At 44.5% G+C, this 16,278-nt stretch overlaps 1 protein-coding gene across 4 annotated transcripts in view; it reads left to right on the top strand.

Annotated features, from left to right (window-relative positions):
• The window catches only part of vps13b (vacuolar protein sorting 13 homolog B), a 449,591-nt gene that overhangs the window by 103,654 nt on the left and 329,659 nt on the right, over positions 1 to 16,278 (top strand). For all 4 annotated transcript variants that reach the window (XM_080427213.1, XM_080427214.1, XM_080427212.1 and 1 more), the window contains exons 18-19: positions 7,959 to 8,093; positions 8,992 to 9,171. In XM_080427213.1, coding sequence (XP_080283339.1) covers positions 7,959 to 8,093; positions 8,992 to 9,171 — 315 coding nt within the window. The remainder of the gene's footprint in view (positions 1 to 7,958; positions 8,094 to 8,991; positions 9,172 to 16,278) is intronic.

Below are 16,278 nucleotides of genomic sequence, written 5' to 3'. Positions count from 1 at the left end.
AGGCAGCAGCTAACACCATCACTTCGTAACACCATCACTTCGTGCCAGCCTCTCATCTACATACGCTCTGGAAGTTCCCTGCCTGTTATGTTTCACTAAGATTCTCACCATTTCAACATCATCCCACCCAGTTCAGTTCAGTCTGCCCATGTTTAGGTGTGTGTGTGTGTGTGTGTGTGTGTGTGTGTGTGTGTGTGTGTGTGTGTGTGTGTGTGTGTGTGTGTGTGTGTGTGTGTGTGTGTGTGTGTGTAATATTTTACCTGACTACAACCTACAGTAGGTAGGTTGTAGATCACTTTTATCTACCTGCCTACTTATTTTTCTCTCTCTAAAGGCCTGTTCAGATCAAAGATTAAATATAAACTGTTCTAAAACATTGTGGAGGATGTAATTTTTAGAATGTAATATACACCAGGATTAGAGCTACATTATTTTTACCAATCGCAAAATGTCAACATGAAGAATGGACACATTTTAGAGTGACTTTGCTATGGGAACGGTTAACTGTGTTTGCACTCCTTGTGTTTATGTGTAACTGGTTTGTCTCGTCACAAATCTTGAGTTGGGCAATTTAAATACGTTTACAATGATACGTCTTTTGATTCCTTTGCAAGTAGTCACCAATCAGATCCCATCTGGTGGAGAATCTTTGATCTGACCCCTGTAGCTTACTTTGGACCTCTGCCAGATTTGTTGCTCTTTCTTCATCCCTTCTCATAGCAGGACAGACCACTTCTGCTTCTCCTTGTCTCTTCTCCTGTCTCTCTGCCTGTCCGCTTCTGTGTGTGTGTGTGTGTGTGTGTGTGTGTGTGTGTGTGTGTGTGTGTGTGTGTGTGTGTGTGTGTGTGTGTGTGTGTGTGTGTGTGTGTGTGTGTGTGTGTGTGTGTGTGTGTGTGTGTGTGTGTGTGTGTGTGTGTGTGTGTGTGTGTGTGTGCGTGCGTGCGCGCGCGTGCGTGCGTGTGCGTGCGTGTGCGTACCCATGCACACACTAGTGGGCCCAGTGCCAGCAGTCTTTCTGGTTACTGTCTTTCATTCGGTCCCTCCCGGCAGTTATTGCTTCTGTACCAGTGCTTAATGGCTCAGTTGACTTCTATTCTGTCTATACCATCTTATGAGCCAGCATCTCTCTCTCTCTCTCTCTCTCTCTCTCTCTCTCTCTCTCTCTCTCTCTCAGCTCTCTAGCTAGACGATATTTTACTGAAACAGAGGTCTATCCTGTTTCATGACAGACAGTTACAGATCTACACGTCTGAATGTCATCCATTCCTCACTGTTTGTCTTCATGTCTGACTGCCTCCCCTTTTCTGTATACTGCATCAACCTGACTGTTTGACAACTCTTTAGCTGGAAGGACATACAGTACATTCCTCTGCCTGTCAGTCTACCTGTCTGTCTCTGTCCATCTCTCTGGTAGCCATGCTTTCAGCCCTCTAGATCGCATGGGTACAGCACATCAGTCATTAGAAATAGAAATATTCTGCACAAAGCCCACCGCTGTATAAAGTGGTAAAATACACCAGTCAGTCAGTGAGTTAGTCAGTCGAAGCCTGTTAACAAACCTGTTGTAAACCTAAGCTGTACAACTCAACTGCAGAAGCACAAAAAGTGATCGATGTGGTGTGAGAAACCAACCGAATATCATAACTTTATTATAAGTGAAAATCTTATAAAAATTAATGTCTCCTTGTAATTGCCTATGTCTGTCCTTCCTGTTCTCTGTCTGCCCTCTGCATGGCATGGCCTTATTGGTATTGGATTTCAATGCCTTTAGTGCCTCAGCCTCTGCAGTAGAGACAGTTACAAGTTCTGCGTCAACACTTAATGGCTCAGCTGGCTGCTTCCTGAAGTGCTGGAGCTGACATTAAAAAGAAAACTCTCACGCTGAGACAAGGCCTTCTGCTTTTCTCCATCTTCATTTTACAAGTCTTCTGAGTTCCCACGTGAATATCAGCAGCAATAAGCCTCACATATAATAATAATAATTAAAAAAACGAACAAAATAAAACAAAACAATCCCTTATCCTTATCCTTTTCATGTAGAGGTTTTTGTAGCAGTGACAGTGAATGTTGGAGTAAAGTTTATTATCTCTGAGGTATTATCACAGCTCTCTAATGAAACACAGGCTAAGACAAACACTGAGCTCCTCATTGTAGAATGTAGGCTATCCGGGTCCAGAGTTGCAGCGTGGCTGATTTTCCCATACCGTTCCTCAAAGGAGGGAGAGCAGGACATGTTGGAATGTGCACAACATGGCTTTCAAGTACACAGATGTCCTGTAAAAGCACATGCGTGCGCCCACACACACACACACACACACACACACACACACACACACACACACACACACACACACACACACACACACACACACACACACATATAAATTCATACCTACATACAAAAGCTCCTTGTTTCACTCAGACACACACACACCCACACACACACACACACCCCCACACACACACACACACACACACACACACACACACACACACACACACACACACACACACACACACACACACACACACACACACACACACACACACACACACACACACCCCCACACACACACACACACCCACAAGCGCACACACACTCTCACTCACTCACTGTGTCACTCATACGCATACGTCCATAGACACGTGCATACACAAATGACCCAACTACTGAGGTATGTTGGAAGCATGGTGCAGAAATGTTGCGTCCACATCGCGCACCGCCTCATAAGCATGATGCTACACTGCTTTTTCCTCTCTCTACCCCACTTCTTTCTTTCTTTTTTCCTTGTTCGTTTTTTGTTCTTCCTCTTTCTTTCTTTCTTTATTTCTTTCCCCCCTTTTTGTTATTTTTCTCTCTTTCTTTCTTTGCCCCTTTTTTGTTCTTCCTCTTTCTTTCTTTCTTTCTTTCTTTCTTTCTTTCTTTCTTTCTTTCTTTCTTTCTTTCTTTCTTTCAGCTGACTCCCTCTCTGTCGCTCTCTCCTTCTCTTTCCTGTGGGTCTACTCTACAGGATGGTAAATCCAGCTGCCCATAGTTGCCATCAGAGTGTTTGATGGAATGTCTTAGCCTCTGCCCCCAGCTGTGTGTTTATATGCTCCCTGCACCTGCCCTCGCTCAACAAATAACACTACCACATACACACATGCACACATGCACACGTGCACACACACACACACACACACGCGCAGCGCGCGCGCGCGCGCGCGCATGCACACGCATGCATTGCACACGCATGCACATATGCAAGCCCAACTGCAATGCAAGCATGTACACATTTATGGATATTACCCACACACATATGCAAGCACATTAACGCACCCTTACAATACATATTCACACGCACGCACACATGCACGCACACACAACCTGAGTGCCAATATCAGCCAAATTCTAATTCAAACAGCTTTTGCTCTCTCTCTCTCTCTCTCTCTCTCTCTCTCTCTCTCTCTCTCTTTTTTTTTTCTCTTCCTGTGCAGTGCACCCCACTTTTTTTTATAGACCAACAGCTGGCCAAAGCATTGTCCAGGGGTTTGCCCCTCAGCAGGTGCACACTGCCCTTTAGGATGTGTAGTGGGCAAGGGGATATGTTACAGTGATACTCCTAGTGCAATTTATCAAAGCCTATAGACTGCAGAGGAACGGCCTCTGTCATGTTCCAGATTGTCTGGCTCTTTTAACGTCTCCATCTCCTGGAGTAAGACTGAAGGTCTCTTGGGAGCAGTGAGTCTTTGTGGCAACCCGCTCATGGATGTTACATTCATTTTCCCTTCAGGACCCTTCTGAGAAGGACCAAATGGCCCTCGGATCTGGATATCCATTCTCCTTCCTCCTGCAGGGCTTCGCTCCTGTCGGAGCGGCTTGTTTTTCTCCTGGGTACTGTTAAGGTGTTTTCGAGGTGTTCCAAGACTCACTCAATAATATTGCCAAATGTTGAGCGCCGTGTCTTTTTATGATCAATATGTGGATATTGTTTCCAGCGGGAGAAGAGTATAGCCATATGTCCATACAGTACTATGTATGTGCCACGATGTTTCTGTCTGTCTGTCTGTCTGTCTGTCTGTCTGTCTGTCTGTCTGTCTGTCTGTCTGTCTGTCTGTCTGTCTCTCTCTCTGTGTGTGTGTGTGTGTGTGTGTGTCTCTCTCTCTCTCTCTCTCTCTCTCTCTCTCTCTCTCTCTCTCTCTCCCCCCCACACACTCTCTTGCTCTTTGTACTATAGATGTAGGTGCCACAGACATGATGGAGGGACTGTACATGTGTATGAGTGTGTGCCTCTGTGTGTATGCGTGCATGCATGAACTTGCACATATGTGTCTGCCTATGGTAACTGAACTCTGCTCAATGGTTTCAGTTGAGAAATCCTGTTCATCTGGTAGACGTGGACAATAACGGTCTAGACTAGCAAGGTCCGCAGATGACAGACGAAGTGCAAAAACATCGTACCTGATTTCTTAACGGTGGGCCTGGACCCAGAATGGTTTCTCGGATCTGATTCTGATTAAGTCGAGAGGAGTAGCAGTATTTTTTAATGGAGCCAGGGCCACGTGCAGTAATACTTAAGACAGGCAGTCAGACAGCCGTGCAGTAATACTTAAGACAGGCAGTCAGACAGCATTGGTCTGTCTGACCCCGTAGATGGACAGATTAAATGGCAGGCAGTGAGACAGAAGGAGGGGTCATTATCATCCCCATCTTCCATCTGGGCTGTTAGAGGGCCCCTCAGACGGCAGGTGAAGAGGTTGTTGGGTAATTTGTCTGAGGGAGAGGAGGGAAGTCGGTGGTTAAGGGAAACTTCTAGAACAAATCTCATTCTCCATGGCTCCCCACCTCCAGACTCAAACAATTTCTGCAATTGCCTGTAATTCCCCCGCTTAAGCATCCTCCTAACGTCCACCTACCCCTATCCCTCCATCCGTCCAGCCTTCCTTCCCTTTTTACCTCAGTTACAACCATTAGGTGATTAAGATTAAACGCCTGCAACACAGAATCCCCATATTCGCCTTTTATTTTGGTCAGAGGGGTTGTTTGATGAAAGCAGAGAGCGTTTTATAACAGTGGTCATATTTAAGAGAAAAATGTGTCCATATGATGACTAGTTGAAAAGTGATGGAAGACAAGCAGACGAGAAGAATTCACTGAGAGAGAGAAGTTAAGACAAAAGAAAATAAGAAAAAGAAGGCGGAGGTGGAGCTGGGATGAAAGACGGTCGGTTGGTCGGTCTGACCTATGTCTTTTTTTCTGGTGTTCTGTTTTAACCCATTAAGACCTGGGGCCGATTCTACAAAATGTATATTTAACCTTTGTGTTTATTTAGCATTTTTCAGACAGTTAGAGGAAGAACATCGTTTCATCATATCATTTTTTGTTTAGATTTTTCCCCCTGAGAAAAACATCATTTTTTTTTTATTCCCCCCCCCCACCTCCCCCCTCCCCACATTACTGGTTAGAGTCCATACAGACAAAGCAAAGTAAAAACAAATAAACAAACATATAAAAAGTGAAAAGTATAAAAAACTAAGCATATGTCACGGCATATTAAATTGTTGAAAGATTTATAAATTATAATGATACTAAATAATAATACAAACAATAAAATAAAATAAAAACAAAATGTCTTCTAAATCAGAAGAATTTTTTTTTGAAAAAACTTGTGTTGCTATAATCAGTGGTTCTCAAACTTTTTCATGTCAAGGACCCACAAAATGAAATGTATTTGGCCGTGGACCCCATCTCAAAATATTTTGTTCCAGGGACGCCCCCCCCCCCAGAAGCAAAGATTTGAGTTACAAATGTTTAAAAATATATATATTCAAAGATTCGCACAAATGTTCACGATTTTTCAAAAATAGCAGATCTGTTACGAGCTTGTATATCTGCTATTTTTTTAATAGCCAAAGAAATCTAAAAATGACACTGATGCGTTCCCGGTCTTAAGGGGTTAAACAGCAGAGATCTGGCTGTTTTCCAGACGCTGCTCCATAATAATGAACTGGACAGCTTCCAGAGAGCAGCCTGCCTCAGAGGCTCTCTGGTAGCTCTCCTCCTCTCTGCTTTATGAACAAGGAAACTACTAACTCACCCGCAGTTATTAGATCAGTGCACTGGCATTCCTCATCATCGCCACATTTCTCGTTACCTCTTGTCACATCATCGGATCGCGTTTTCCTTTTCAATTTATTCACCCTTTTTGTCCTTCTTGCCAATGTAGTTTCTCCATCACTCATCGTCTCTTAATTTTCTCGTTGTGCCAGTCTCTTGCTACTATCCCTGTCTCTGTTCATCTTTCTTTCTCCTTTTGCCTGTGGTGAAAAGGGAGGAAAACGTTTTTATTATGCTACCACTCGCACCACCAAAGTCATAAACCCCAGTCAAGAAGTGCTGTGAACATTTGTAGGAAATGAAAGGCTGTGTCTGTCTGACTCTGGGAGTGTGTGTGTGTGTGTGTGTGTGTGTGTGTGTGTGTGTGTGTGTGTGTGTGTGTGTGTGTGTGTGTGTGTGTGTGTGTGTGTGTGTGTGTGTGTGTGTGTGTATTCTGAGAACTAAAGCTTTATTGGAACAGGTGATGTAAGAGTTTGATGAGATTCCCTTGGACAGTGCCAGCTCACTGGAAGAATGTAGCATGCGATGGTGGATGGATGGTTCTCCCGTTCCCCCTCAACAGGGGTTTGGCACACTGAGCTCCCTAGATCTCAGAGTATCTGAGCCCCTTCCCTCCCCCCCCCTTTATGTGTTTGAAATATCCTCTCACCATAGAAATAACATTGACATATCATAATGCTGGGAGTGTAATCCCCCCTCTTGCCACAGTGCAAACAGTGTCAGGCTGGAAAGATGGCAGGGAGAAGGTTCTTCCACACTAGACTGCCATGTTAGAGGACTAATCACAGAGCGAGGAGCGCTCTAGGAACTCTGTGATGTAACATTGGTGTTAGGTGAGTTACAGGACACTAAGCTGAATGCAGGTGTAATCCTATTGGATATTGTTTTGGGAAAATATATCCTTTATATTGGCCTATTATTCAAACTCCTCGTAGCCATGTTCTTTAGCTTAACATGTCTTGTCACCTAAATGGATTTACTGGGGAGCCTGTAAAATGCAGAGAACAAGCACTAGACAATTTAAGAGGTTTTAACCCTGGCTAATATTCTCTCTGGATGCTTAAAAAAAACCATCATGGCTGTAATATTTTGATTTTGCTGTACTACATCCAGAAGCCCATCAGCGTACTGTAAATATTTTCACTAGAAATGATGAAAAATATGATCATAGCGCCATAGTGTCTAATCATAGATAAATAAATACACACACACACACACAAACACACACACAGCATAAACGTCATTATGGGGGAACAGCATCTCAGCAAGACATTATGCACTAAATGAGAACATATTTGATTGACACTATAGGTTTTTTAGGTTCACAAAACATGAGGTACGTGTAACTCTTTCAATAGCGTGTAATTGATTTGAAATAGCACTATGAAATGGCATGACAGTATAGTACAGTAGACAGACAAGCTTTTGGGGACCATCCAGTCTTCACTCATGTAGTAACTAAATCTGGATGACTGTGTTTCCAGGATGATTTCCAGCATATTTGAATGTGTCATTGTTAGGAGAGTCATTACCATAGTACAGAAGCATAACAAGTTGATCCAAATCTGGATGGAGGTGGCATCTTTTAGGATGGGGGAAGCCTTCCCGGGTTCAGCCTGGAACCGAGGGGGCACATCCGGCATCCCCACCAGAGCACATTTAACAGACGCACACAACGTGCTCAACCCTGACTGAGGTGTGGATTTAAGAGCACCTGGCTTCTCAGACCGCTGAGGGGGGGAGGAGGGCAAAGAAAAGGGTCAAGAACAATTAAAGACCAATCAAGTGTTTAACGAAGCTGCGGCAGCAGCATTTAAACCTGCCGGACTGCACTTCATTTTCGCTTTGTTTTTTTTATTAGGTGTGAAATCTCCAAGCCCGTCGCCGACTCTCGAGGGCTCCGTCCAGAACGTGGAGCTGAAGTTGTGCAGCCGTGCGACGGTGAAATGCGCCTCGGGAACCGTGGGAGCTGTAAAAGTGTGCGCCAGGACCCCAGGTGTGTGCAGCTGTGCCCTGTTAAACTTTACTGCCTGTGTAGGAGGGAGAGACTGAGCCCGCCTAGACTCTTCTTTCTGTGATAGTTTAACACAGCCCTCATCCTCTCTCTGTCTCTCCATCCATCCCTCTCCCTCAATCTTGGTCTTGATTTCTCTCCAGTTATATGATTCAGTCACTGTTTTCTCCTGGGGCTCTGTCATTGGGCCTAGGCCATGTCTTTGATGGCAAGGGAAAAGTACAGTGATATCCAGGCAACAATCTCATGTTATTGGAGCTCGAGTCATAGCATGGAGTTCACAAGGTCATACTGTACTCGCTTCATTCTGTCAAGCAGATTGGAAGCTTTGTTCCAGCTCTCTGTACAGAAATTTCTTTTTTCCCCCTCCCTGATTTCTAAATTGACATCTATGGCCGTCTTCCAATGGTAGTCTGTCATAACTTAAATGTTTAGAGTAGCGTGTTGAGATTTCTCCATCTCTCTTGTACAACTGACAGGTTTGTATTCTCAGCTAGTGCTTTCACACTCATCCATTCCAGCTCAGAAACGGAGGCCCTTCATGTTGCACCGCCTCATCCAAGCTCTCCTCTCCATTTGCTGGCTTCTGTAGGTGCAGAAGGGAATGTGATTTAATCAGAACATACGGTAGAGGAAGAATAAGTAGGGTCAAATGGCAACAGGAGTTTTCCGGAATTTATAAAAAGTCAGCTATGAAGAAGGTGATTTTGAGTAATTCTAAGATCCCTTCTTGACACGTAAAAAAAGACAGACAAAATGTTCCACTCCCCTTTCCTGCGCACAATGAGGGTTGAAGTTAAATAAAGAGAATGTTGAGGAACATCTGTCTTTATTATAGTTTGAAATTGCCAGTGCCATTTTACTCCTTTTTCTTCCTCAGGTTCAGCTGATGGAGTGAAAGAGAAGCTCGTTCCACTGGTCCAAGGTCCGTCTGACACCAAGGAACTCCATATGAGCCGCTGGCTTAATGAGATCCGCAAGCCTGAGTCCCTGCTGGCTCCTGATCTCCTGGCCTTCTCTGTTCAGGTGCCTCAGCAAGGAGACGACTGCAGAAACTCTGGTAGGAGCTGCTGAAACTCTTGAAGGCAAATTCATGCTTCAGCAAAAGTGTCGTACGTCAGTGTCAGCCAACAGAACTGCTGCACAATGTTTTGCATTCATAGATACTATGTGACCATGCATAATTCTGCGCATTTTTACTGTAGCAACCAGACTCCAAGCCCAGCAGATGTTTCTCTACATTACATGGTCACTACCCTGTAGAGCTCTCTCTGAACCCCCCATTCTTTTAATAACCTTAGGCGCACAATGGAAAATCATTTTAATTTTGTTTCAGATGAATGGTTGATTTATTGTCTCAGCCAGGCCGAAAGGCATGGCTGAGACTCTGTTTTGCACCCTGTCCGTCCGTCCATCCGCGTGTCCGTGTGTGTGTCCGTGTGTCTGTCGCCCCGTCTGTCTGTCAGTCAAATACACACAAATCGGTACACATGATCTCCATAGTCATGTGATCAAGACGGATCTGTTCATATTCCATCCTGATTGGCTAAGATTGACATCTAAAGTTTGCAGGAGTGGCCCGTTTTAAACAAAATGCAGCAAATCATGAACGCAGCGTCCGATTGCGGTAAAACTTTGCACGCACATTCGCACTACGTTGAGGAACAAATGCCACTCTTTCAACATTGCCCTATTATAGCGCCACCAGGAGGCTGATTTTTGCAAAACTTCTTTTTATATGTTACTCCTACAAATGTTGTCCAAATATCACGCAGTGATCAAGACGGATCCGTCCGATCCGTCCGATTTTTCACATTCCAGCCTGATTGGCGAATTCCAAACATTGCTGGCCCACACTAACCTAGTAACCTACCTGACCTGGCGGAGACCTGTGCTAGAAACTTTTTCTAGTTTAAATCTGATTTATACAAAAATGACACATTTTCAACTGAAATGAGGTTGTAGAATTGTCAACTTCACTTTGATGATGTGTGTATGCATGGCCATTCAAGGTATTCAAGTTGTACCTGGTTCTGAGATTACCAAAGAGCTATATTGCTCTACTCTGTTGTGCTGTGATATTTCAGGGGGGTTTAACACATTTGAGTATTTCTGAACTCCCAAGGCTTACCCAATTAGATTTTTCAGTATTTCAAGTTATTTTCCGGTGTGGTTCCGTGTTTTGATTGGCTGCTCCATATTCCGTCTCACTAATCAATAATTAAATGCAAGGTTCTGGGTTTGTTGAGCTCATCATATTTTCCCTCTCCCCATAATGTCACACTAGTGCCCCTCTCCCATTTGTTTGTTTAGTAAAGCCGATAAGTGTTTTCCACTCTGGTATTCTTGAGGCGGTATTGGCAACTTGGTGGCTCTTTAAAGGCAGTAGTGCGAATTCTGTAAACAGCCGTTAGTCTCTGTCAGCGCTGGGCTGAGCGGAGCTGAACTGGCTGACAGCAGCAAACCGCTGCTGTTACGCTGCACCGATGTCAGTTTATACTGTCGTTGTGATTGCATCCTTTGACCACAGATCAGCTATACACATGCATGTTTATGTGTGTGAGAGGGGGGTGTCAGAGATGCTCGTGTGTGCTGTAGAGAACAGTATCCATGGCACTGTAGGACAACAAACACTCATACCAAGAGACCAAGTCAAATTACAAAACGTCTGTGTTCTGTATATCAACGTCTGTGTGCTATATCACTTAATATATTGCATACCCAATGACTGCAGCTTGCTGCGACTCAAATATATCTACACGAACAGCCAGGTATGTCCTCACGCTTGAGGTTCTCCAGTGTTCTCAGGCTGGAAATCCTCCTGTTAGTCCTTTCCTCCATGAATGAGGTCATGAATATCAGTATGTCATCACTGGCCTCCCCTGGTGGAAGGGGATCCATGTCCCTGCTGTCAGCTGCAGCAGGCTCTCCTAACCAGACCATCGCAGCCAGTCCCGCTGGGCTCTCGGGGAAGATTGATGCTCCTGGAAAAAGATGTACTTGACATCACTCCTCTATCATACACCTCACTTGCTTACTGTCCTCCCCCGAAAAAGAAAAAAAGAAAAACTCAAAGTGTACAATGGGTTGTTGGTCGTTCTTCCTCTTCTCCCCTCCCTCTCTTGTCTAATGACAGATACAGGAGAGAAATCCAGGGACTACAATGTAAAACAATATGCCTCAAGTATTAGTCTTCAGAGTTGTCTTCGGAGCCATGACTGTACATCACTTTTAATACGAGGGCTGTGGAGATTCATCGCGTGGCCTTGACTTAAACCCCAAAGCCAGGCCCTGAATCATGTCAAGGCCCCCCGGGGCCCTTAACATGTCAGCATGGAGATGGAGCTCGAACAGGCCCCTCAGGTGTGTTTTAGACTGGAGGTAGCTACAGTACGTACCACAGCTGTAGCTGAAGGTGTAGCGAGGTAAGATGATAAGAGCAACTACAGAGATGTGAGGTCATCCCTAAGCAGGAATTCCATGGCTATTGAATGTCTTCTCCGTCAATCTCTGTCACATTGCTAGTGGAAAAGGGCACCAAGCCTGTGATATAAATTGCATGAGCGAGGCAACTAAAAGCTTATGATATACATCTACTTGTGGCTTTAATAGATGGACAGACAGTCACTGATCATATTTTCTGAACATTGCACGATGACCTGCGAGTAAATTTTGAAAGCAGCAAAGCATTTCTGACACAAAGCACCTTCATAGCCCTACAGGCAGACAGGAACCCCGGTAAATTCTATTTAGTGTTCAGCCCTGGACTATTACTTTGATTTAGAGCGCACATTATTTCAGCAAAGCGGTGGCTCTCAAAGACGGTACATATTTTTGAATATTAAAACCTGATTGGAACACAAACCAGAAGACAGAAAGTAAAGGAGAGTAGAGGGGAAGAGAGAGAGGGAAGGAGGGAGGTTCCCAGAAGCACATCTCCTGTAGATGTAGAGCAGTGGAGGCCTGCAGTCCATCTCGTCACTGTTTCACTATTCTCCTTTGCTTACTCTGTCCTCAATTCATCCATCTTTCTTTCTTTCTTTCCTTTCTGTTTTATTCTCCTATTCTCATCTCTCACTGTTCCTTGTTCCCTTTACTTACAGTATATCTTTAACTTTTTCCCATGTCACATTCAGCAGCAGTGATTTTTAGATCAGGCACTTCATCCGACAATACCGGAGCTAAGCAATCACACAGCAAGTAAAAACAATAATACAAAATAATTACATATTGTGATAACAGCATCCAAATTCACAGTATGAAACTTGTCTTAAGCTTGTCTCTACCACAGATCTTATTTTCTGCAAAAATTGAAAACCCTATGGGGAATAAAGAATTGGAAATCTGGCGAGGGAACCCATGGCTCAAAGACGCCAACTCATGTCCGTATGCATATGAAATTAGTTTCTCAATAGACATCATAAGTAATCAGAGCGAAGATTGCGAAAGGAGATTATATTACCCCAAATTCTGCAGTTCTCCTGCAGATTTACGGTATAGGGAAGAAGACATCCTTATTTCAACAATTAAGTATTGTGAGCTTCCTGATTGTATTTATTCAGACAGTCTAGACCAGCAACATGCTGGCTGTAGGCTTTAATATTGGGAGACCACCTCAGAATAAGTGATATGTGCTATGCTCACATGTGTGCGCGCACACATACACGCGCGCACCCCCCACACACACACCCACACACCCACACACACACACACACACACACACACACACACACACACACACACACACACACACACACACACACACACACACACACAGTATTTCTGCCAAATAGCTTTCTTTTATCTCCAATATACCTGTCAATACTGAGGAGAGTGGAGCCAGGGGCAGGGTTGACAGTAACAATTCCAAAGCAGATTGGAACATTTCTGTGTGTGTGTGTGTGTGTGTGTGCGCGCACACACACATGTGAGCATAGCACATATGTACGTGTGTATGATAGTTCTGCTTCCTGAGTTTTTGTGTTAGCGTGTGTCTGTGTACTAACATGCGTGTCTGTGTACTAACATGCGTGTCTGTCTACTAGCGTGTGTGCGTGCGTTTTTGTGTGTGTGTGTGTGTGAGTGCTTGGTAGGGTAGCCAGGTTTATATCAAAGCTGTGGGTCTGTCCACATGTCCCTTGTCCCCTCTCTGTCATCCACGGGGTCACAGAGAGCCTGTTAGAGCCGTGTTAATGGAATGATGGATGCAACGCCTTGCCCTGCCAGAGATGAAAGGTGGAGTAGCAGCGCTCTGAAATGGGCTGCACCCCTCTCTCCCATCGGGGCGGCTCTGGGGTTCAACGTTTTGTGATCATGACATTTCTGAACGGTTGGAGCACTTGGCTCCGGCATCAAACGCATTTTATTTCTCCCATGTGGCTCTGTTGATTCCATTTAGTGAAGTCCTTAAAACGTGATCATTAGACGTGGACCGTTGGAACCGCGGGGAGAGAGGGAAGGCTACGCTGACTTCTTACACCATAGACATACTGAAGACATTAAGATATAATGAGCCACAATCAGCTTTTATATTCTATTTTACATTTGATCACTGGCTTCTGGTTTCTGTAGGGATGCGACACAAAGCACACTGCGGCACACTGCGATCTGTCCACCCAATTCTCAAAACGTAATATTTATTTAAGTAAAGAGAGGAGAGCTTGTTGGTAATCAGCATCTTGCTTCTGGGGTGTACTCTGTGCGTGCATGTGTGTGCACGTGTGCTTGATTATGTATTCACATTGGTAATGCATCGCATACTGCATATGTGCGTGTCCTGGTGTGCGTGTGTGTGCATATGTATTGTTGACTATAGTTGGTTGTGAGTTGAGGGGAGCCAAGCCATCACTGGTCATGTCTCTGTAATCTCTGTGCTGTCTCATCTCTTAAAGGATGTGACAGGCTCTGGAAATCACCACCACCTTACTTATGGATCCCTTAATTCACTCCAGCAGCCGTTTCCTCTACATCTACTGTATATTTTCCTTTTCGTCCGCGGCCAGAAAGGCCCACATTTCAAAGGTCACTTTTGATATATTTGGTTTTGGCGCATGGTCCCGTCAAAGTCAGCGCGTGAACGTATACTGTATGAGCATGTCTTGAATGTTCTTATTTGGCCGCTGTCTGTGACACAGTTGTTTGCTTGAGATGTTTTTTTTAGAACAGCCTCAAAGCACGTTTTGGCTTGTTAAGTTTAATTGCCCTGCAATAATGATAGCCTAAATAATGTGTAGTCCAGCATTTTAATGGCAGCTTTGACACATGTTCTAATATGCCCCCCCCCCCCCCACACACACACACAAAGTTAATTCATTGCGGAGATGAGCCGCCTTCAAATCTGGCCAATGACATCTGTTTTGTGTCTAATTGTTTACCAGTGAATTAAAGAGAAATTCCAATTTAGTTAGAAAATGAAGCGAGTGACTTGGGTTGGTGGGTGGCGAGGGGGAGTCCTTGTACACTTGCAGAAACTCTCGTACCACCAGACTAATGTGTTTTCATTTAACAGAGCTGAGGTTGGAACATTCTAATAAATTAAACACAATTAAAGGCGTGGGTTTTATCGCAGGGGAACTTAGATGTAATGCTTTGAAATGTCCTCTTTTATGGGTCCAAAAGGCCTATAATAATTTAAAATGTCAGTGTTTAACCCTTTGCATTACAACTTGACAGTCCCAGATCACTTCTGCTAATTGAGCAGTTGTTCCAGATGGACGTGACAGTGATAAGGCTTCTTGGCAGTCACAGTCCGAGTCACTTCAGGCAACGGCTCTCCCCCGGTTTTTCTCTTTCAATCATTTACAAGAACAAAACACAATTCATGTGTGCGTCCTGTGCAACGGCGTAATGAGTCAATGCTGTAATTAAATGAGATGTTAAAAATGAAAAGTGTGTGCCAGGGGAAGAAAATTAATGAAAGAAAGATTGATAATAAAAGCTGGATGGCATTGTTGAAGGAACGAGATGGGGCAATAGTTGCTTTCCAAGCCACTGCAGTTAGGAGGGCACGGGTCCATGTGTTGCAGAGAGACAAACATGCTGGCTGTGTGGCCAATGGTCATTCCCCCGATATGGTACCATGCAGGGATATTTTATACCGGAGCTGCAAACTCAACGATATAGCGGCCTGGAAATCTTGCCCAGAGAACAGTGGATTGCTAGATGTAACTATGTCAGAGCTGATTATAAATGATCAAGTATCACTACTGCTCATTAGCAGCACGATGGGTCATGATGGGATAGATCTCTGCTGGACAGTGGCTGAGTGGATGGATGGATGGATTGGGAAGATTGGCCAGCCTCGGACCAGACCGGTGCGGGGGAGTGAAGGTTATGAGGGCGTGTGAGGAGTCGGGGGTTCAGCGGTCCGTGCTCAACTGCAGGGCGGCCCAGCGTTCTGCAGGTGTTCCCCCCTCCCACCATCCACCACCCCGACTTTCTCCAGAGGAGAGGGGGCCGGGGGGTGAACGGATCGGGTGGGCTTTATGATCACAGAGGAGAGAGAGAGAGAGAGAGAGAGAGAGAGAGGAGAGAGAGAGAAGGGGTTGGAGAGAGGGAGAGCATGTGTTTTCCCCAGGCACGCCAGCAGCTGTGAGACAATGATTTATGCTTTTCTCAGAACTCTGGGATCTCAAAATGTTACATTTAATCAAGAGCACTGAGAGCAGAGCAAATGTTAAAGATGTTCCCTATAAAAGCCCCCCAGTTTTGATCTCTTTACCATACCCTGGGTGCTGTGGGACTAGGGGAACAAAGTGATCTTTAATCTTAATTTAAACATATTGAGGAGGGGGATTATGAAAGCTACAAGGAATTAATCCTTGGAGAATGCCCCGGCCTCTGTAATACTAAACATATTTAGTTTCTTAATTGATTTTAAACCTGTTGTTCCCCCGTCCCCCTCCCATCGCCCCCTTGTTGTTCCCAGATTAGACAGATGAGAAGGGCGAGAATGTTTTGGAGTGCGTGGGTGTTTACATAGAAGTTAAGTCTAAATCAGATTACATTAGTAATAGTGTTATACTGAGTCCTTTTTATGTGGTTTGATGACAACCTGCATCCCTGATATACTGCGCTTCACACTTTGTAAACATTCAAGACTTAGTTCAGTATTCATGCACTTTGAGAAATGTCATTGCTTTCACAAGCATGCACATGTGGCTAGAAT

This window comes from Gymnoscopelus braueri (assembly GCF_963280865.1).
Source record: "Gymnoscopelus braueri genome assembly, chromosome: 4".
NCBI lineage: Eukaryota > Metazoa > Chordata > Actinopteri > Myctophiformes > Myctophidae > Gymnoscopelus > Gymnoscopelus braueri.
The sequence above is the reverse complement of the archived record's forward strand: the minus strand, read 5'-3'. Positions and strand labels throughout refer to the sequence as shown.